Raw genomic sequence first — 23,369 nt, forward strand, 5'->3', positions numbered from 1 at the left:
CATTTCAGTGAACAGCATTGTGAGTATTGCTACTAACTGTTCTCTAGAATGATTGTTACTGGCCATGTGGTATTGAACCCTGTGGACATAACATAATTTATTTTCTGATTGTCTTATATATGGACATTTAGCATCATTTGTGTGTATGTGTGTAGCTGAAGAAACATCTTTTGGCACGTGTTTTCTTAGGATAAATTCCCAGGAAGGGGATTAATGGATCAAAGGCTATGAATTCTTAAAAGGCACTTGTTGGAAGCAGTGTAGCATGAAGGTCAGGAGCATTCCTTTGGGAGCAGCAGTGGCCCCAAGGTCAAGCCCAGGCTTTGTGACTTACTTACTGTCTCAGTTCTTATTTGCAAAGCTAGTGTCTGGAACACTGCCTTGTTCAGTGGCACTCTGAAAGTGTAGAAGGGTTTGCACTCCCTCTGGAAGTGTGCCTCCGCGCCACACTGCCTGCACCCCTGGCAGTAGGAGGCCCTCGTCCAGCTTTCTTTTCTAGGCTGATTGTTCCACGTGGCATCTGATTTGCTTAATCTGTATTTCCTTGATTACTTTGTTAAATTGAGCATTAATTCATACTGGCCATTTGTACCCATTCTTCTAGGAGCTGCTTGTTCATTTCCTTCGCTTGTTTTCTTTCACTGGGATCATCTTTTTCTAACTAGTTTGTAGAAGTTTTTATATAAGGCTGTTCATCCTTTGTTACCTGTGTCGCCGGTATTTACCCAGATGTTTGTTTTAATTTTGTCTATACATAAACATTTTTCCTTTTTAGTTTTTTCTTTTACTTTCATGTTTAAAGACCTTTCCCACTCTGAGAACAGAAAATATACATTCCTTACATTTTATGTTCTGTCAAACTAATTATTAGTTTCTTTTGAAATAAAAGTGAAATTAATTATGCTGATTTTTTAGATGTTTCCTATATTAGATAACTTTAAAAAAATTATTGAAGTTGAAGAAAGGGAATCTGCCCCACATCAGATTGTTGCAGTTGGAGTTCATTGGAACAGACATATAGAGCAGTTAATCAAAGAGTTCATGAACGACCCCTACATTGTGATCACAGCCATGGAGGAGGCTGCCCTCTATGGCAGTGTCCAACAGGTAAAGAGTCCTGGGTGTGTGTGGTGGGGGGTTGGTGAGCCCAAGCAAGTAGCCTTTATTCATGGCTTAATATTAAAAGATTACAGCATTAATTTCATATACAATCTGTAATTGTGTATTTAAATTTATATTGCTTTTCTATACCTTATTTCCTATTAAAATTGTGACTTTGCCATAAAAAGTAAAACTGGAGCACCTTGAACATTTTTTAAAAATCCCACTGTTTCTGCATTTCATTACCAGGTAGTACATCTTTGCCTGGAATGTGAAAAGACCTCCACTTTACTCCAAACTCTTGATTTCGTTCCAAGTCAGGCACAAAAGACCTTGATCTTCACCGGTTCTGTAGCTGAAACAGAAATAGTGTGTAAGGTGAGCCCTTCCACACATGAAACGTTCTTACTACTTGTTTAAACTGTGGTTGAATCTTGAGTCACCAGAGAATTACCTGGAGTAGTTACGTATTTGACAGGGAAATAGCCTTCCCATGGAAGCCAGCGGTCCACAAGGGGGACCTGGCAGAGCATGAAAAGGATCTGGTTCATGAAGAAGTGCCAACATCTTCTGAACCCTCTATTTAAGAAAATAGAGACGATAATGCTAAAGCATATCATCATTTAGCCAAAAAAGCCAAATAAATTGGCTAAAGATTTATTTAATCTAATTGTATATAAATTAATGCTAAAGTGTAGAAATGAGGCCAAATACAAAAGAATCAGTAGTGCACCGACCTTTAGCAAAAATGAACTAGCAGGTATAGTGAAAAACAACAGTACCCTCTTGACAATAGTACCATAAATTTCATGTATACGTATACATATCTCTACAGATAATCTGTGTAGGTAAGTATACATGCACACAAGTATATATACACGCACATATATGTATGTACACGTTATTTCAAAAGGAAGGAAAATAGTTTTAGCAAAATAATGTTTGTTTCACTGGAGCAAGTTTTTAGATATAAACCATAGAATTTTGAAAATATATTTCTTTAAATTTACAACCATTTCATTCTTAGAATTAGTGGATCAGTGAGGTGAGACCCTCACAGATAATTTTAAATGATTTGTATCGATAATTATTGATGAAAAATTATCTTCGAGCTTATGTTCCTGACTGTGAACTGGCCCCTTTGGTTTCATCTTTAGGTAGTAGAAAGCAGTTCCATATTTTGTTTGAAAATGCATAAAGAAATGATTTTTAATTTAAAAAGTGTTTCAGAACAGTGGAAGAAGAAGTTAAGTTCTGGTTCTCACATTGTATTAGGTAAGTATTTTAATTTCTACTTGTATTTAGAGAAGGCTGAGCTAATAGGAATGAATCATGTCTTCAATTCATTAATTTATTTACCTCCCCCAAATTTCTCATCATTTCCCAGATTTATTGAGAATGTATTAGTAATGTGAATTTCAAAGTGAAAATTAACCTTGACTATGATTTTGATACTGAGGTGGAATCCAAGTGTCTCAGGTTAGTAGGCAGCGAGCGGCCCTTGGGCTAGCCGTGCTCCCTGCAGTTCCAGCTCAAGGATCACTGTCATATGTATATGCCTATGATGAAGCTTGTCGTAAATGATTGTTAAATTTAATATTGGAAATATAAAAGTCAGAATGTATAAAATAAGTGAAAACCATATGGGCAGCCAAGATTTGTAATAGAGGCATTTTTCGAGTTAAAAAGGAGACCACTTTTCTCTGGAATTTAATTACTGGGCTTTGACATTTTGGGAAAAGAAATGGGAAGGAAGTTTCTTTGCATCTGAAAAGTAAAATGCAGTAAAGAAATGTTTTGAAGTATGGTTCCTGGAATTGTTCTGTAAAGTATGTGCAGTAAAATTCCAGCTTCATTTGAAATTGTCCGAATCCTTTTCTCCAGCCTTAACAGATGATTGCGCACCACTCTTGGCCGTCACCGATGCCACGTGTGTGATTCACTTCAGCTTTCCTTCCTCGCCGAAAATTTTTGGTGGACGCCTGTACTGCATGTCTGATCATTTTCAGAGTTTAACTGAACAGGTTTGATTAACTTATATTATCATTTAATGTTTCACTGGCATTTTCCACATAATGACAAATGCAGAGTCCAGAAAGTTTGATCATTTAGACTGGTATGGATGATCCGCTTCCTTTATTCACCCCCAATTTTAAGGGTTCTCCTGCAGAACAGAGAGAGAAAAAAACCAAATCTGTATTGCTGCTGACGGAGGGAAATGCCTGCCACGCAGTTGGTGTCCTGCGCTACTTGGAGCGAGCAGATACCAAGATTCCTTCAGAGCTCTACGAGTTTACTGCAGGGGTTCTGGAAGCCAAAGAAGATAAAAAAGCCAGAAGGCCTCTTTGTCCGTATCTTAAGGCTTTTGGTTTTTGCAAGTAAGCCGTCATCTTTTTTATAACTGACATGTGGCGTACAGTAAACTGCACAGACGATAAGTTTACAGCTTGATGGTTGTTACATGCATATGCGACCCCTGTGAGCCACGGCCCAGCTCTGAGGGAGCCCCTGCAAGATCCCCTCCTGTTCCTTCCCAATTTGAAGTAACCGCCCTCACTCTGTCTACCAGCACTGACTAATTTTGCTTGTTTTAGAATTTTATATACATGGAATTGTAGTGTGCTCCATCTATCAATACTGTCTGTGGCATTCATCCATGTTGTTGCATGTATTGGTATTTTATTTATTTATTTATTTTGTGGCTTAGAATTCCATTGTGTGGGGACTCCCCTGGTGGTCCAGTGGTAAAGAATCCACCTTCCAACGCAGGGGACGCAGGCTCGATCCCTGGTCGGGGAACTAGCATCCCACATGGCCCACAGGGCAGCTAAGCCCATGTGCCACAACTACTGAGCCCACGCACCTCAACTAGAGAGCCCGTGTGCCACAAACTGCTACAGAGTCCACACGCTCTGGAACCCGCGCCACAACTAGAGAGAGAAAACCCGCACGCCACAACTAGAGAGAAGCCCGCGTGCCGCAATGAAGAGCCCGCGCACCACAACAAAAGATCCCAAGTACCACAACGAGGATCCCGTGTGCTGCGATTAAGACCTGACGCAGCAAAATAAATAAATAAATATTTTTTAAAAATTCTGTTATATGAATATATCATGATGTATACACCCATTCTACTCTTGACGGGCCTGTGAGTTGTATTATGTATGAAGCTTCCATGAACACTCTTGCACGTGTCCTTTTCTGGAAATATGCACCCGTTTCTCTTGGGTATATATTATACTCTGGAGTGGTATTGCTGGGTCATGGGGTAGACTTGTGTTTAACTTTGCCAGAGCGGTTGGTCATCTTATGATCCCACCAGGTGTGTGTGAGGGAGTTTGGGTTGCTCTGTATCCTCACCAACACTTAGTATTCATGGGGGTGTAGGGGAAAACCATTGTTATTTTAATTTGCATTTCCCTAAGAATTCATGACGTTGAATGGCTTTTCAACATGATTGTAGGACATTTGACATCCTTTTTTGTGAAATGCCTGTTCAGGTCTTTTGCCCATTTTTAAAATGGGGTATTTACTGGTTTATAGGAATAATTTGTTTATTCTTGACACAACTGCTTTGTCAGAGATATGCATATATGCTTTGAGAAACTTCTCCCAGTCTGTGGCTTGCCTTTTCACTCTTTTAAGAGTCTTTCAACGGACAGACATTTTTAATTTTGATGAAATGTTTTATGGTTACTGTTTTATTGTGTTTTAATATAAGAAATAAATTGCCTATCTCTAGATCATGAAGACATTCTTCTATATTTTCTTCTAGAAGTTTTATAGATTTAGCTTTCACATGTAGGCATGTAATCTATATTGAATTAATTTTTGTGTATAGTGTTTGATATGGGGCAAGGTTTACTTTTTTCTGTATGGATAGTCTCTTGCTCCAGCATTCTTTATTTAAAACACTGTTGTGTTCTCACTGAGTTGGTGCCTTTGACATAACCCAGACGATAGTATATGTGATCCATTTGTGGACTCTCTCTGTTACATTGGTCTATTTGTCTATTCTTACACCAGTACTACACTTTTTTAAGTACTGTAGCTTATAGTGGGTCTTGGGAAATGGTATTTAAGTCCTCCAACTTTGTTCTTCTTCAGGGTTGTTTTGGCATTTTAAGTCTAATGCATCTCCATGTTTATTTTAGAAAGGGTTGTCAGTTTCTTCAAAAACATTGCTGGAATTTTGATAACTGCATTGATGATATGAATCAATTTGGAGAACATGGATATATCTTAACAGTCAGGAGATCCCTGAGTCAGGGATCCAGACACGATGCCAATACTTGATCGGTGGATCTCTGGGACTGAGTAGTAGATGTCTGTTAGATATCTACTGGATTGAATTTAATTTTAAGATAACTATTGAAATTAACTTCTTTGAATTATGTACATTATCCAGGTTATTAGCAGCAATTTCCATTATGCCTTTACATAAAATATTGAATTTTAAAACTGAAGCTTTAACTATTTCTCAGTTTGGGTTACGGAATGGCTCCTGGTTTAGAGGTTCACTGGCCCCTGTTGTGGGTTATAGTGATGTGTTTCTGATTCGGAGTCTTTACTTTGGAAGTGTATTTTGTTCATTTACGTACTGCATTTAAGACTGTCTGGAGAAATAATGCAGTAACTCTGTCCTTTAAGTTTACTCAGTGCCGGTTAGATTTTAGGATCCTTTCCACTTATTTACACACTGTTAGTGTCATCTGAGGGATCTAATCAGCTTTACAGCATTTGGTTACTTAACTTTACAGCGTTCGGAATACAAGTTCTCTGATTTCGATTCTAGATTAATTTTCCTGGTGAATACTTTAAAATTCATGTTGAAAATTGTTGGGTTTTTTTCCCTGGTTTTAAAATCCTGTTCCTTTTTTTCAGAGACAAAAGGATCTGTCCTGATCGACACCATGTTAATCCAGAAGTAGACATGCCAAGGAAGTTATCCAACCAAACTCTACCAGTGTTTGGATACATAAAAGTAAGTCCTATTAAAGAACTTGTCCAATGATTAATGGTCATTTTAATGAACAGCTTTCATTCTTTAAGAGGTAGAATTTAATAGAAGGCAATTATGACAGTACTAATTACCACCATTAATCTGACAGTAGGCACTTATTTTAAGGGTTCTTATACGGTGCCTTATTTCAAGGTGCCAGTTCGTTCAGAAAACCAAGGTCAAATTGGAAGATAGATAAACCACTTAAATTTAGGGATTTCTTAGTTATCTTTTTAGAAAGAAAGTTGTTTCCCTTCGGGGACTATTAAAAATAATGCGATGATTACACGAACCTTTTCAGATCATCCATGATTATTCCTTTGGGGAATATTCTGAGATACAGATAGAATTGCTGAGTTGAGTTGTCACTTTCTTGTGAATCTTTTTTTTTTTTTTTTTTTTTTTTTTTTTAATTATTTCTTCCTTTCTTTTTGAGTTTGAGTGTTCTGCCTTCACCTTCCCTTTCCCTTAGGGCGATTCTGTTATGTTCATTCATGCTTGTGCTCCTCCTTGTGTGGCTATGCTGTACTCGTTTCCTGGGGCTGTTGTACAAATACCATGAACTGGCTGCCTTAAAACAGCACAAGTTTATTCTCTCACAGTCCTGGAAGCCAGAGTTTGAAATCAAGGTGTCAGCAGGCTGTGCTCGGTCTGAAGACTCCCTTTCCTGCTTCTTCCAGCTGCTGTTGACTCCAGGCGTGCCCTGGCCTGTCTTCACCTCGTGGCCACATCTCTCCAGTCTCTGCCTCCTCTTCACACTCTCTGTGCCTCTTACAAAGCACACTTGTCAATGGATAAAGGGCCCACCCCCATAATCCACAGTGACCTCCTCGCCCAGAGATACTTACTTACATCTGCAAGCACCTTTTTTCCAAATAAGGTCACAGTCACAGATCGTGGGAGTTAGCACAGAGACAGCTTTCTTTGGGGGCGTGGCGGGAGGCATGGATTACCGTTCAACCCCATACAGTTTTCATTGATGAAATGATTTTCGTCTTTAATTTCTGATTCTTTCCCAAGTTCTATCACCTCATTTCTACATTTTAAAATTCTGATATATGTGGTTCTTTTATATCATACGTCATTTTCTTAATAAGCTAAAAGGCAGCCAGTTTTGAAATTGGAGCACAGTTTCCATCTATTTTGTGGGTACATTTTTCTGGTGGCCTTCATTGTCTCTAGGGACTGTTATTCTGCTGCTTATTCTCTTTTTTATTATTGTAACTTAATATGGGATTTGACCTTGATGCTCTGCTGTTGCTCATTTTTCGATAAAATTCCTTTTCCTTAAATTTGAGGAGGAGGTGTGGGTCAGGATAACTTTTCTAATTTCACAGAGTTTCCACTTCTGTTGTTTCCATGTCTGGTTAAAAAAAAAAAAAAAAAAAAAAGAAAACACGGTTTCTGAGATTTTTGGGGATGCCCTGGCTCTGTGCCCCTCACCCAGGTACATCTGGCCTTTCTCTTCCTTCATCTCTCTTGTCCCTGGGTGGACGGTTTGGAGATTTCACAGGGGCCCAGCCTTCACCCACTATCAGAATGCAGGAAAGCCTTCTGGTGCAGCTGCCCTTGTCACCCAGGCCCACCGTGTTTTCAGTGAACACCTGCTGCCTCTTGTGGAATCCTCCTGTTGCTAGTCTTTCAGACGAGCTCATACCTCCCAGTGCTGCTTCCTGCACACACAGTGGTACCACGCGGGTCTTGTGATGTGGGTGGTTTTTGCTCATCTGCTATTTTTGTTGTTGTTATCTAAATTAATAGATTGTATTTTTTTGAGCAGTTTTAGTTTTACAGAAAAACTGAGCAGAAAATACAGAGTTCCCCTGTACTCTCCCCCGGCACCCCCCACCAGTTTCCCCTATTATTAGCATCTTTCATTATTGTGGTACATGTGTGATAATAGATGAGCCAGTATTGATAATTATTATTAACTAAAGCCTACAGTTTAAGTTAAGGTTCACTCCTTGTAGTGTACGTTCTATGGACTTTGCCAAGTGTATGATGACACATATCCACCATTACAGTATCACACAGAATACTTTCACTGCCCTGAAAATCCCCTGTGCACTCCACCTGTCCATCCCTTTACCTCTTCCCCAGAATTCCTAGCAGTCACCGATCTTTTTACCGTCTCTGCAGTTTTGCCTTTTTCAAAATGTCATATAGTTGTAATCATACAGGGTGTAGGTTTTTTGAACTGGCTTCTTTCATTTAGCAGTTTGCATTTAAGATTCTTCCATGCCTTTTTGTGGCTTAATAGTTTCTTTTTATTGCTGAATATACTACCGTTTGTTTATCCATTCACCTATTGAAGGGCATCTTGGTTGCTTCCAATTTTTGGCAGTTATGAATAATGCTAGGATAAATATTCAAGTGCAGGTTTTTGTGTAGACAGAAGTTTTCAACTCATTTGGGTAAATACCAAAGAGTGTGACTGTTGTGTGTGATTATGTATATAGTAAGACTATGCTTTGTAAGAAACTACAAAACTGGTTTCTGAAGTGACTATACCATTTTACATTCTTACCAGCAGTGAATGAATGAGACTTCTTGTTGTTCCACATCCTTGCCAGTATTTGACGTTGTCAGTGTTTTAGATCTTAGCCATTCAGTTAGGTGTGTAGTGGTGTCTCATTGTCTTAATTTGCAATTCCCTGATGACGTGATGTTGAGCACCTCTTCATATGCTTATTTATCAGCTGTAATCTTCTTTGCTGAAATAGCTGTGAGATAATATGTTCAGGTTTTTTGCCCATTTTTTAAATTGAGTTGTTTGTTCTCTTATTATTGAGTTTTAAGCGTTCTTTGTATATTTTGGATACCAGTCTTATCAGATATGTGTTTCGTAAAAATTTTCTCCCAGCCATTGGCTTGTCTTTTCATTTTCTTTATATAGTCAGCTCTCGTTATCTGTAGATTCAACCAACCTCAAATCTAAAATATTTGGCAAGCAAGACCTGAATTTGCAGTGGTCCAGCAACTATTTGCATAGCATTTACCTTGTATGTACAACTGTTTACATAGCATTTACATTGTATTAGGTATTATGAATAATCTAGAGATGATTTAAAGTATATCCTTAGGCTGTCCTTAGGTTGTATGCAAATTCTTACAGCATTTTATGTAAGGGACTTAAGCATCCAGGAATGTTGGTGTTCACAGGGGGTCCTGGAACCAGTCCTCCGTGGATACTAAAAGATGATTACAGTGCCATTTGGACAGCAGAAGTTTTTAATTTTAATGACGTCCAACTTTCCAATTTTTTCTATCACAGACTGTGCTTTTGTCGTTGTCTCCAAAGGGTCAGTGCCAAACCCAGGGTCACCTGGAGTTTCTCCCATGCTATCATCCTCATTTGCTTTTATTTTGGGGTCCATGGGGATATTTTGTTAATTACGTTTTGTTGCAGTATGTCCCTGGCTTTGGCTTTGCTGTCTCACTGCTCTGTCTGTCTTTATGTGGGGGATTCAGAGAGAGTCAAAAGATATGACACCTCACTGCGGCCACCTTCCCAGAACCCCTCTAACCAAGACCTTCCTTTTTATTTAATTTAATTTTATTTTTTACTTTATTGAAGTATAGTTGATTTTCAATGTAGTGTTAGTGTCTGTTGTACAGCCAAGACTGATTCAGATACATACATACATATATGTATATATATATATATATTCTTGTTCATATTCTTTTCCATTATGGTTTATTACAGGATATTGAATATAGTTCCCTGTGCTATACAGTAGGACCTTGTTGTTGTTTATCTGTTTTATATGTATTAGTTTGTATCAGCTAATCTCAAACTCCTAATTTATCCCTCCCCCACCCCCTTTCCTCTTCGGCAACCGTAAGTTTTCTGTGTCTGTCAGTCTGTTTCTGTTACGTAAATAAGGTCATTTGTGTCATATGTTAGATTCCATGTATAAGTGATATCATATAATATTTGTCTTTCTCTGTCTGGCTTACTTCACTCAGTATGATCATCTCTACATCCATCCATGTTGCTGCAAATAGCATTATTTCATTCTTTTTTATGGCTGAGTAATATTCCATTGTGTATATATTACCACATCTTCTTTATCCATGCACCTGTTGATGGACATTTAGGTTGCTTCCACGTCTTGACTGTTGTAAATAGTGCTGCTATGAACATTGGGGTGCATGTATCTTTTCGAATCAGAGTTTTCTCTGGATATATGCCCAGGAGTGGAATTGCTGGATCATATGCTAGCTCTATTTTTAGTTTGTGAAGGAGCCTCCATGCTGTTTTCCATAGTGTCTGCACCAATTTACATTCCCACCAACAGTGTAAGAGGATTCCCTTTTCTCCACATCCTCTCCAGCATTTATTGTTTGTAAACTTTTTAATGATGGCCATTCTGACCGGTGTGAGGTGGTACCTCGTTGTAGTTTTGATTTGCATTTCTCTAATATTTAGTGATGTTGAGCATCTTTTCATGTGCCTTTTGGCCATCTCTGTGTCTTCTTTGGAGAAGTGGTCTTCTGCCCATTTTTTCATTGGGTTATTTGTTTTTGTTTTAGAGTTGTATGAGCTGTTTGTATATTTTGGAAATTAAGCCCTTGTCAGTCACATGATTTGCAAATATTTTCTTCTGTTCCATAGGTTGTCTTTTCATTTTGTTTATGGTTTCCTTTGCTGTGCAAAAGCTTATTACCTTGATTAGGTCCCATTTGTGTACTTTTGCTTTTATTTCTGTTGCCTTCAGAGACTGACCTAAGAAAACATTGGTACAATTTATGTCAGAGGATGTTTTGCCTATGTTCTCTTCTAGAAGTTTTATGGTGTCATGCCTTATATTTAAGTCTTTAAGCCATTTTGAGTTTATTTTTGTTTATGTTGTGAGGGTGTGTTCTAACTTCATTGATTTACATGCAGCTGTCCAGCTTTCCCAACACCACTTGCTGAAGAGACTGTCTTTTCTCCATTGTATATTCTTGCCCCCTTTGTTGAAGATTAATTGACTGTAGGTGTGTGGGTTTATTTCTGGGCTCTCTGTTCTGTTCCATTGATCCATATGTCTGTTTTTGTGCCAGTATCACACTGTTCTGATTACTGTAGCTTTGTAGTATTGTCAGAAGTCTGGGAGGGTTATGCCTCCAGTTTTGTTCTTTTTCCTCAGGATTGCTTTGGAAATTCTGGGCCTTTTACGGTTCCATATATATTTAAGGATTATTCTAGTTCTGTGAAAAATGTCATGGATAATTTGATAGGGATCACACTAAATGTGTGAATTGCTTTGGGTAGTGTGGCCATTTTAACCATATTAATTCTTCCAGTCCAAGAGCATGAGATATCTTTCTATTGAATCATCTTCAATTTCCGTTATCAGTGTTTTATAGTTCTGAACATACAAGTCTTTCACATCCTTGGTCAGGTTGATTCCTAAGTATTTTATTTTTAAAAGGGATTTTTTTTTTTTTTTTTTTTTTTTTTACTTTCCCTTTCTGATATTTCATTGTTAGCATAAAGACATGCAACAAATTTCTGTATGTTAATCTTGTATCTTGTTACCTTGCTGAGTTCATTCATCAGTTCTAGTAGTTTTTGTGTGGAGTCTTCAGGGTTTTCTATATACAGTATCATGTCGTCTGCCTATAATGATACTTTCACCTCTTCTCTTCCAGTTTGGATGCCTTTTATTTCTTTCTCTTGTCTGATTGCTGTGGCTAGGACTTCCAATACTACATTGAATAGAAGTGGTGGGAATGGGCACACTTGTCTTGTTCCAGATTTTAACAGGAAGGAAGGCTTTCAGCTTTTACCATTGAGTGTTATGTTGGCTGTGGATGTGTCATAAATAGCTTTTATTATGTTGAGATATGTTCCCTCTATACCCACTTTGGTAAGAGTTTTTATCATGAATGGATGCTGAGTTTTATCAGATGCTTTTTCTACATCTATTGAGATGACCATGTGGTTTTTATCTTTACTTTTGTTGATGGAGTGTATCACATTTTTTGATTTGCATATGTTGAACCATCCTTGTGACCCTGACTGGGATGAATCCAACTTGATCGTGGTGTGTGATCTTTTTTATGTGTTGTTGGATTCAGTTTGCTAATATTTGATTGAGAATTTTTGCAACTATATTCATCAAAGATATTGGCCTGTGATTTTATTTTGTGGTATTATCTTTGTCTGCTTTGGGTATCAGGGTGATAGTGGCTTCATGGAATGACTTTGGAAGAGTTTGAGAAGGATTGGTAATCGTTATGTTTGGTAGAATTCCCCAGTGGAGCCATCTGGTCCTGGACTTCTGTTTGCAGGGAGTTTTTAAATTACATACCCCCATACCCCTGGTTCCCAGGGGATCTGCTTTCTGTCACTATGGTTTTGTCTTTTACTGGAATTTCATATTAATGGAATTGTACAGTATGTGGTCTTTTGAGTCTGATTTCTGTTACTCAGTGTATTATCTTTGAGATTCGCCTGTTTTGCTCTATTTTATTGCTGTGTAGGATTCCACTGTATGTTTGTCTGTTCACAAATTGATGGACATTTGGGTTGTTGACAGTTTCTGGCTGCTTCGATCATTTGTGTTACATCTTTGACAGTACATGTTCTTTTCTCTGGAGTAAGACCTAGGAGTGGAATTGCTGAGTCATATGGTAAGTGTATGTTTGTAAGTGTATGTTTGTAAGAAACTGCCGAACAGTTTTCTAAAGAGGTGGCACCATTCGCATTCTGACCAGCACTGCACGCAAGAATTCCAGTTGGTCCACATTCTCATCAGTACTTGGTATTCTCAGTCTGTAATTTTTGCCACTCTGTTGCATTTGCACTGTTATCTTATTTGTGTTACCCTGGTGAGAAAGAATCTTAGACGTCTTTCCACTGCTTACTAGCCATTTGTATCTCTTCTCTTGTTAACTTTCTGTTTAGAATTCTTGCCCATTTTTTATTTGGGTTTCCTTCTTGTTGAGTTTTAACAGTTCTTTATATATTCTAGATATCCTTTGTCAGATATATTGCAAATGTTTTCTCCCAGTGGAAGAGCAAAAGTTTTTAATTTTGATGAAGCCTAGTTTTTTACTTTTTTATTTTGTATTTTGTGCTTTTCATGCCATAAGAAATCTTTGCCTACCATATGGTTGCAAAGATTTTTCCCAGTGTTTTTATTCTAGAAGCTGTATAGTTTTACATTTAGCTCTGTGATCCACCTCAAATTAACTTTTGTGTGTGGCAGAGTTTTTTAAAAGGAGGCAAGGTTTTTTCTTCTGGATAATTGGTTGCTCCAGCATCATTTAGTATAAAGACCTTCTTTTCCCCCTAAATTATATTGACACCTTTGACAAAAATTAGGAGACCATATATGTGATTTCTGAATTCTTATTTTCTTTTTTTTTTTTTTTTTACTATTTATTTATTTATTTGGCTGTGTCAGGTCTTAGTTGCGGCACGCGGGCTCTCTGTTACAGTGCATGGGCTCTCTGGGTGTGGTACGCAGGCTCTAGAGTACGCAGGCTTAGTTGCCCCCCTTGCATGTGGGTTCTTAGTTCCCCGACCAGGGATCGAACCTGCGTCCCCTGCACTGGAAGGCAGATTCTTAACCACTAGACCACCAGGGAAGTCCTGATTTCTGAATTCTTTATTCTGCTCCTTGGTTTCTTTGTCCTTATACAGTATCACACTGGCTTGATTACTGTAGCTTTATAATCTTGAAAACTGGTGGGTAGGTCTTCCAACTTTGCCTGTCTTCTTCAATATCCTTTTGACTATTACTTCGCGTGTCCATATAAAATTTTAGAATCAGGTTACCAATATCTATTATACTTAGAATCGTGGTGGGATTTTGCTTGGCATTGCATTGAGTCTGATACCGAACCAACCTTGGGTCCACTTGCCTGTGTGCATGGTAAAGCCGCTCTGCTGACACCGGGTGGTAGTGAAGGAAGTGAGCGTCTACTGTAAGGTGCCAATACAAGGAGAACGGGTGGCTCATGCTTTAAAAACCCGCAACTCCCCAGTGGGTTTCAGGAAACCATTTTTAAGGCCAGGTGAGGGATGGGGAGTGACAGGGTAGGTGATCAGCTCCTGCACAATTCTCTGATTGGTTGATGCTGAGATAACGGGGTGGTGTCCCGGGGGTTAACATTATCAATCCTTAGGCCCCAGGAGGCCTGGGGGCTATGTGCTCATTGGTCATCAAGCAGTTAACATGTTCTATTTGGTGAGGGGTTTTCACATCTGTAAAACAACTCAGGAAACATGCACAGATACAATTACCTGGGTACTTCAGAGAGAAGCTAAAGCAGAGGCTGTGGGGGAGGGGTCTGCCGTGGGAAGGCCCCACAGGGTGCTACTCGGTTTCAAGTCTATAGATTAATAAGGAAGAACTGACATCTTAGCAGTAGTGAGTCTTGTTAGTCCGTTAACGTGGCATATCGCTCCGTTTGTCTCGGTCATCTTTAATTTTCTAAGCAATGTGTTACAGTTCTCAGTAGATGGGTCTTTTACTTTTTGTGTTAAACTTATCCCTAGTATTTCATGTTTTTGGAGGTCATTGTTATTTTTCCTTAAACTTCATTTTCTAATTGTTTTAGAAATGTGATTGATTTCTGTATCTTACCTTGCGCCCTGCAACCATAACGAACTGAATTACTGGCGAGAGGGGAATCGAAACAGGTGGGGAGGTGTGTGGCCAGAAGGGACCCTCCCATGTGCCCAGGACTGAGGGGTTTCCCGCCACCCAGGATGTTCGGTGCTGGAACCAGGAAGAGTGGGTCACCTGTCTGGAGGCCTCACGCTCTCCGCCTCCTGTCAGGAGAGTCCAGTCCACAAGCTGCTTTTTGCCACCTCCGTTCTGCCGCTCAGTGTGTCGTGGATGTGCTGATGCCGTGTGGAGGGGACTGCCACAGACTGATGCCTGCTCGGGCCTGGACTTTGTTCATCAGTGTGTGCTGAACACAGAGCCTTCTAACTTAGGAAATGTGGGGGAAAAGGAACTCTCCCCTTATTCCTGTCATCCTAAAACAGTCACCATTGGCATCTTAGTATATTTTCTCTGTTACTTTTCTTTGTGCATCTTGCAAAAAAATATATTTGCAGTTGGAGTGTATTTTATGTCCTGCCAAGCTCTCATAACATTGTAGTGAGAGTTTTTCCCATCCCCTGCACCTCCTGTCCACTGACTCCTGTCACCCAGTGGGCTTCTGTCTGGGATGCCAGGTTGCTGGGGCCCCTAAACCATAGGGGAGAAGACTCCCTGGGAGACGCCATCTGCCAGGCTAGAAGGAGTACTGAATTCCCTGCCCGAGATGAGGGCCGGCTTGACAGAGCACTGGGGGTTCCCTGAGGCAGATTCTCCACGGGCTGGAGGATGGCTGGGTTGGGAACCATGATAGACGTGCTACTTGTCCTCTCCCGGCTCACCTTCCAGTGGGGATGGTCAGCAGTGAGTAAGATGGTGACAGTGCTGCGGAGAGGACGAAATGCAGTGAAGTTCTGCGCTGTGTGCTGGGGGACACGGGGCCCTTTGGAAATTAGAGGCAGGGAGGGGCCCTCTGAGGAGTGGTCAACTGCCCTGAGGGCCAAATGATAAGAAGGACCCAGCCATGAGACTATCTAGGGAAGAATATTCCAGGCAGAGGAAGCAGCAAGTGCAAAGGCCCTGAGGTAGGAGTTATGTGGAATGTTTGTGGAGTAGGACAAAGCTTATGGCGAGTGTGAGGGGTGCAGGCAATGAAGCTGGTGGGGGGGCGAGCACAGAGGAGAGCCACAGGCTGTCAGCCCTGTGAGATCCAGCACCTTTTGGTCACAAGGGGTGACCTCTCCCCTGCCTGCCTTGCCTCCCAGATGGCACTGCCCTCTCTGCCACCCCACCAAATACCCACTGCTCACTCCTGCCATCTGCTCACTCCCGCTCTGTAGCCAGGGCTCCCTGCCCTAATGCATACTGTTTGCCCCCTGTCTGGAATGCCTCCTCCGTACTCTTGCATACCTGTGCACGCCGACACCCCAACACTTGCCAATAACCCTGCGTACGCTTGCCTGTGAAGAGTTGTCTTCTTGACCACACACCAGCTGTGGCACATCTGTCCACCCATGGTTGCTTAGGGTCCCTGTAGGACATGCTTCCTCTCTGTGTTCCTTGTGCCTCGTACACAGCAGGCTCTTACTAAAATACTTCAGAAAGGGCTCAAGAGACAAGGAGGCTATTTTTTTTAAAGGATTTTTATAAAGTGCAGTTAAAAAGTAAACAAAGGAACACTTACTAATAATAAAGCTTTAAACTAATATTTACCCAAACCACTTCCATTAGATTTAAAGTGAAACTATAATTATTTGTGTGTATGCTAAGGTTTTTATTTTGTTTTTTGGTCAGTTTCCTAGTTTATTTTTAAATCCCTGTTGTGTGCTTTGGGCTCTTAGGTCAGGTGCTGACTTCTGCAGATACCTCTTTGCTTCAGATTGAGGTTTTTGGTTTTTTGGGTTTTTTAAAATTAATTAATTATTTGTTTATTTTTGGCTGTGTTGGGTCTTCGTTTCTGTGCGAGGGCTTCCTCTAGTTGCAGCGAGTGGGGGCCACTCTTCATCGCGGTGCGCGGGCCTCTCACTATCACGGCCTCTCCTGTTGTGGAGCGCAGGCTCCAGACGCGCAGGCTCAGTAGTTGTGGCTCATGGGCCTAGTTGCTCTGCGGCATGTGGGATCTTCCCAGACCAGGGCTCGAACCCGTGTCCCCTGCCTTGGCAGGCAGATTCTCTACCGCTGCGCCACCAGGGAAGCCCTGTTTTGTTTTGTTTTTTTTTTTTTTTTGAAGGGATTTTATTTTATTTTATTTTTTTAACATCTTTATTGGAGTACAGTTGCTTTACAGTGGTGTGTTAGTTAGAGTGAGTTTGTTTTCTGGATATGTTTACTGTTTATGTTTCAGATAATACCCTTTTATATTTTGAATGCAACAAATTACTTTGGTCGTATAGTTGATAAACATGTGGATCTTTATGCAACTCTTACTGCTGAAATGAAAGCGTATTTTGAAGATTCCAGTAATAAAACAACTGTTGAAAAGGTGGAGAAATTTGGATTATATGGATTAGCAGAAAAAGTAGTTTTTCACAGGTAAAATGTCTCTTTATTTCATCTCTAAAAGTTGTGACGCATAAGGTGACTTCAGGTGGTGTTGAATCCCTGTTTTCATCTCTGTCCATATGACCGGTGTACACACACTGAGCCTGGCCGCCTCCCCGGAGGGTGGTGGTGGGGTCGTGTTCACCCTGGTCCGGCTCCGCTGTTCTCTCGAGGCTCATCTGCCCTGGGGCTGCTGAGCACAGGGCGTGGATGACAGTGTGACATTTACATATGGACAGTCATCGGCTCACTTAATTCTTACAAAATTCCCATAAAGTGGGCACAGCTCCCATTTTACAGATAAGCAGACTGAGCCCTGGTGAGGTTATGTAAGTTAGCTAGGTCAGCCCAAGAAGTGGCAGTGTCAGCGTTCCATCCTGCCTCGTGTGCCTGTTTGCACCGATGGCCCTCGAATGCCCCACCCGTCCCCGCTTGGTGATAGCCCAGATTGAGAACCTTGGCACATTTAATTTGCTATGTTAATTTTTCTTGTGTTGTCAGATAAAGGAATTTCCTTTATGCAAAGTACTGCACTAGTTTTTATACATAGGTATACTTGAATTGAATAAATCATGGCTAAGTGCTCTTGATGACTCCAGTTATTTTATTTCTAGTACGGAGTAAAGCCGTGCAGTTTAGGGAACTTTCGTGTGGTTTGCTTCTAACGAGGAAGCCGGGGCGACGATGATTTCCCTTTGGGTCTCTGTGTTAGACTGAGGCCACTGTTGTCCTGTAGGGTTCAGGTGTTGGAGATGAGCCAGAAGGAGGACACGTGGGCCCTGGATAATGTCCTTGTGAAGTTCATAGATGAAGGCAGGACCAAACTCATCACAAGAGACCAGTTGCTTCACCTCCCAGAAAGTTTCCACACTCTGCCCCCTCAAGCCGTGGAGTTTATCGTTTGTAGAGTGAAACCCGCGGACAATGAAATTGAATGGAATCCAAAGGTGAGTTATTTGGGCTTTTTATATTTTGTTGACTTTCAGAGTATATTTAACCCAGAATATACACAGAATTGAGGTGTATTTCAATTTGCAGTATTGGGTTTGGGTTAACTGCTTCATGTTTCTGGTCAGGAACGCACTCACAGTGCTATGTGTAGACGAGCTCTGAGCCCTGAGAGGCCGGGCGCGATGGGCCATGGTCGTCATTAGTGCTCACACACTTTGGGTGTAAAATATGCACTGTGATAAAAATAAACTGGCTGTTACTTAAAGAGAATAAACAGTGTACGCGCTTAGAAAAGTGGATACCCGTGTCACGGGGGGGGGGGGGGGCACATAGGTGATGGACACTCGCCAGAGGGACCAGGTAATTCCACTGGGCTTGGGAAGCTGGGCAAGGAAAGAGAGAGAGAGTCCAGAAAAGCTTCCAAAGGAGGGGACGTGCCCTCTGGGTCCTTCAGAGTGGGTAACTAGCATGTCACCAAGCAGAGCGGATAAGGCACTGTGAAGGCGAAGAAGCCCCCCCTGTACCAAGGCATGGAGCACATGCCGTCTCGGGTGGGTGGAGAGGCCCCGCCTTCGGCCCGGCAGGGACGTCACCAGAGCACTAAGTCCTGTTCATAACGAGGCTCCTGATTCTTCAAAGGAAGGCTCAATTTCATACAGTCTGATTAACAGGATATGAAAGAAGCCATTGCCGTTGGCAAAGCAAAAGGTTTGGGTTGTAAACAGTGGAGTTGAATGAGGACAGGTGCAGAGGTGAGTCCCAAGCACAGGTCTGTGCTGTGGACTCCTCACACCGCGTGGTTCCCAGCGTGGGTGCGTGTCCCCCATCCCCTCTGTCAACTGTCAACCTGTCTTTAAAGGATGGATGTTTCTTTCTTTGGAAGCTCAGTGAGAGAGTGAGGAGAGGGAGCTCTACTGTTGCTGGGGACCAGGGCCCCCCAACCCCAGTGTCCCTGCTGCTGAGCAGCCCCAGGGTGTGACCTCGTCCTCTGGAGCAGCTGGAACGCCCTGTGCTTGGGACTCACCTTTGCACCTGTCCTCATTCGTCTCCACTGATGGTTACCCTTGTTGGTGAAGGGGTGTGATGGCCTCCATAACCTGCCCCATGGGGTGGTCGGGAGGCTCAAATGAAAGGCATGGAAAAGCTTCTTGCAAAACTATAGAGCACATACAGAATAAAGTATTTTTTTAAAGCTTCAGATAAATTACTTAAGTGTTTCTTTTTTCAGGTTACTAGGTACATTCATCATAAAATTAATGGGAAACTGCATGATGCAAAAGTGATGTTGGCTTTAGGAAATACGGTTTGGATTGATCCAATGGTAAGTGTGCATTTTTCCTGAAAAGAAACGTGTGTTTGAATGGGCCCCTAAAATTATCCAAATTATTCTAACCTGTTGCTTGAATAACTATTTGCCTCACATAAACGGAGGCTTATTTGATAAGGGCACTGTGTAAAGGAGAGCTTTTTCCATGTTACTTGGGTCATGAATGTGGTCATGGGTTTTTTGGTTTAAGGGAACCTTTTATATTGTAACCCAGCGCTCACAGGTTGTGTGTGTGTGTGTGTGTGTGTGTGTGTGTGTGTGTGTGTGTATGTGTATAAATCACACATGCTCACACATACGACCGAGACAGAAACTTCATGAAACTATTAATAGTTAGTACACACGGCAGTGTCTCCCATTGATAATTCTTTTCCAAGTGGTGACTGTGCACTGGTAATCCGATTTCACAGTCCTCTGCCCACGCAGGTGGGAAGCCCTGGGACAGTAACTGCCCTGCAGAAGCACGGCCTGTGCTGGTGTAGTTGTACGTGATCTTAAAGTGGTCAGTAATGGGGAGGACTCCGGTCCTCAGGCTTTCCAAGACAGACTTCATTATGTTCACGGCTCCTACCTCATCCATTCACCAGATATTTGTTGAGCACCTACTGTGTGCTAGGACCTGTACGGGGCACTGGAATTCCATCCATGAGCAGACTCCTACCCTGTGGGGGTGGGTGGGACTGAGCATGGGGCCAGGACATGTGACTCAGGGCCTCAGCCCGTCCCTGCTGAGGCCGGCACCATCCCCCCTCTGCTTGCACCCTGGGAACTCTACTTTTCAATTCAGAGTTTTGCTCTATTAGACTTAAATCTTAATTATTATGATTATTTATACGATTTAAAGGAATTCAGTTCATAAAAACTGTTTTGTTGAAAGTTCTTTTTATCAGAGTGAAAAAGCCTTAACAATGGAAAAGAAGAGTTTGGGTATAAGATTTAAGAGTAAGAGGAGAATATGATTTTTAGAAGGGAAGGTAGAGACTACCAGTGCAGGTAAATGAAGAGGTCTGGGGGGGTCTTAGTCAATGTCATAATAGTCAATATTGTGGTGGTTTTTCATCAGAGAAAAAAATGGAAACTTTATTAAGCAAGGAGTTTTTAAACTATAGCTAAGAGAATGAAGCAAAAAAAAAAAGAAAACCCACCTGGCAGACATGCTTCCGCAGCTCCCAAGTGTAGCACTGTTCATGGCACATCGGAGGGGAGACAGACCCCACACCTGCCGCCTTCTCCCCCCAACACCAGCTCGGTCCCCAGGCTGAGTGGAGAGAGGCTCTTCTGCTATCCCTGGACGGGAGTGCATTCCTGATTCCCGTGCTCCCTGGGGAGGCGCCCCAGCCAGCGCCAGCCTGGTCTACTCCAACCCCCATGAAAGTCCTGGGGCCACACCTCCCACCAACAGGAATCAGACAATTGCAGATTTTCATGTTTTACTTAATATTTGTGTAAACCGAAATGGACGAGAATGTTTCGGTTGCAGAAAAAAACAAGTGGAGGAAGCTGTCTAGGATGCAGGATTTAGGGCCTTGGTGTAGGCCCTTTCTGGGCATCTGAAGACCCTGAGCCTTCTTGTTAGGAGAGGTAAAAAGCACAGGAAGGAGAACCAGAAAGATTTAAGAATTGTGCGTGTGGTTACAGCACCACGGATGGGTCTTGTCTGGGATTTTACCTCAGGACTTGATTTTGGCCCCAGCCCCACACCTGATCGTATTTCTCCAGTACGGGGCTGGGTTCTGGAAGATTCCAACGAGGAGGCCCTTGCGGTGGCACATGCCCTGGTGCATCAGACATTGCACAGTGAGATCAGGAGGCCACGGTGAGAGTGTTTGTGGTTCATCTAAAGTTCCAAGTGTAATTCCTGCAAACATATTTTTTTCTTTCATTCAAGGTGCACACCACAAAACTTTCAAACTTGAAAACTTCTGTCATTGATTATAACGTTCGAGCTGAAATTTTGTCAATGGGAATGGGCATTGATAACTCAGAACATGTAGAACAACTGAAAAAATCATTCAAAGGAGCTAAAATGCCAATTTTTGAAGAAAGCGTAAGCCAGACCCTGTAAGTGGACTTTTGTCTCCTTTTGGAAGAGCTGTTTTGTGGCAGTATAACTCACAAGTGTTATGGACATTTTTTCTGAAAGTAGAATAGTTTAATGAGTCTCTGCGTTCCCATCACTCAGCTTCAATAATTACCAGCATTTGGGGAGTCTTATTTTATCCAGACCCCAGCCCACATTTTTGTTTTTGATTGACTGTTATAAAACAAATTCCAAATATATTTCATCTGTATCTCTTACAGAATGAATTTTTGCTAGCTTTTTATTGACAGCACACATACAGAAAAGGACACATATCGTAAGTGTGGCTTGGTGGATTTTCTGAGCACAGAAACCAGCACCAGATCAGAAACAGGGCATGACTCAGAGACACCTCCTGCTCCCCCCGCAAGGGCAGCTGCTTTCCAGAGACACAAAACAGCATGGATGGCTTTTCCCTGGTTCATACTTTGAATGGAATCATGCAATGTGTCTCTTTCATATCTGGCTGCTTCTTTTTTTTTTTTTTTTTTTTTTTTGCGTTACGCGGGCCTCTCACCATTGTGGCCTCTCCCGTTGCGGAGCACAGGCCCTGGACGCGCAGGCTCAGCGGCCATGGCTCACGGGCCCAGCCGCTCTGCGGCACGTGGGATCCTCCCGGACCCGGGGCACGAACCCGTGTCCCCTGCATCGGCAGGTGGACTCTCAACCACTGCGCCACCAGGGAAGCCCACAGTAACTTTTTAAAGTATACAATTCAGTGGCAGTAAGTACGTTCACATTGTTGTGTAACTGTCACCACATTCTCCAGAAGTTTTCATCATCCCAACAGAAACTCTGTACCCATTAAACCGTAATGCCCATTCTCCCATTCCCTCGGCCCCTGGGAACCTCCGTTCTACTTGCTGTTTCCATTAATTTACCTCTTCTGGGTACCTCATATAAATGGAATCATACAATATTTGTCCTTCTGTGTCTGGCTTATTTCACTTAGCATAATGTTTTCAAGGTTCATCCGTGTTGTAGCAGGTATCAGAATTTCTGTCCTTTTACGGCAGAAAAATACTCCATTGTTTGGATATACTGCATTGTGTTTATCCATTCATCTGTAGTGGATATTTGGCTGTTGTGAATAGTGCTATGAACTATTGCTGTACAAATATCTGTTTAAATTCCTGCTTTCAGCTCTTTTGGAATTTCTGGATCATATGGCAATTCCACGTTTAATTTTTTGAACTGCCAAACTGTTTCCACAACAGCTGTGGGTTATGTTCCCTCCAGCAGTGTACAAGGTTCCTGTTTTCTCCACGTCCTTGGCTACAAATCAGCCTGAAATGAAGGCTTAGGGTCCTCTCAGGACTTTTCTGAGCGTGCGTCTTGCCTCGGCTGCACGTGGCTTTCTCAGTCCCCCCACCCTTTTTTTTTTTTTTTTTTTTTTTTTTTTTTGCGGTAAGCGGGACTCTCAGTGTTGTAGCCTCTCCCGTTGCGGAGCACAGGCTCCGGACGCGCAGGCTCAGCGGCCATGGCTCACGGGCCCAGCCGCTCCGCGGCATGTGGGATCCTCCCGGACCGGGGCACGAACCCACGTCCCCTGCATCGGCAGGCGGACTCTCAACCACTGCGCCACCAGGGAAGCCCTCTCAGTCCCCTTTTGAATGTCCTAATTTCCAGTGAGTCTCCCCCTAGCTTCTCCAGGCCTTTGATGGTCTGTTGTGTGTCTCCTTGCGTCATACCTCGCCTCAGGTGTCCATGGGTCTGTAGTGGCCTCTTCTGAGCAGTGCCCACAGCTTTCCTGCCTGTGTTCTGAGTTCCGTGAAACAGAGGTGAGCATCTTGCATTATAGTCCCTCAGGTGTCCCCCAGA

At 42.0% G+C, this 23,369-nt stretch overlaps 1 protein-coding gene across 1 annotated transcript in view; it reads left to right on the plus strand.

Moving 5' to 3' along the window:
- TDRD12 (tudor domain containing 12) overlaps positions 1-23,369 on the plus strand; it is an 82,151-nt gene that overhangs the window by 51,121 nt on the left and 7,661 nt on the right. Inside the window, exons 17-26 of the mRNA XM_029213062.1 lie at positions 916-1,107; positions 1,351-1,479; positions 2,259-2,376; positions 2,986-3,125; positions 3,259-3,479; positions 5,986-6,085; positions 16,994-17,181; positions 17,927-18,137; positions 19,370-19,462; positions 21,357-21,529. Coding sequence (XP_029068895.1) covers positions 916-1,107; positions 1,351-1,479; positions 2,259-2,376; positions 2,986-3,125; positions 3,259-3,479; positions 5,986-6,085; positions 16,994-17,181; positions 17,927-18,137; positions 19,370-19,462; positions 21,357-21,529 — 1,565 coding nt within the window. The remainder of the gene's footprint in view (positions 1-915; positions 1,108-1,350; positions 1,480-2,258; positions 2,377-2,985; positions 3,126-3,258; positions 3,480-5,985; positions 6,086-16,993; positions 17,182-17,926; positions 18,138-19,369; positions 19,463-21,356; positions 21,530-23,369) is intronic.

This window comes from Monodon monoceros, unplaced genomic scaffold (assembly GCF_005190385.1).
Source record: "Monodon monoceros isolate NGI ecotype Baffin Bay Population unplaced genomic scaffold, NGI_Narwhal_1 Super_Scaffold_10, whole genome shotgun sequence".
NCBI lineage: Eukaryota > Metazoa > Chordata > Mammalia > Artiodactyla > Monodontidae > Monodon > Monodon monoceros.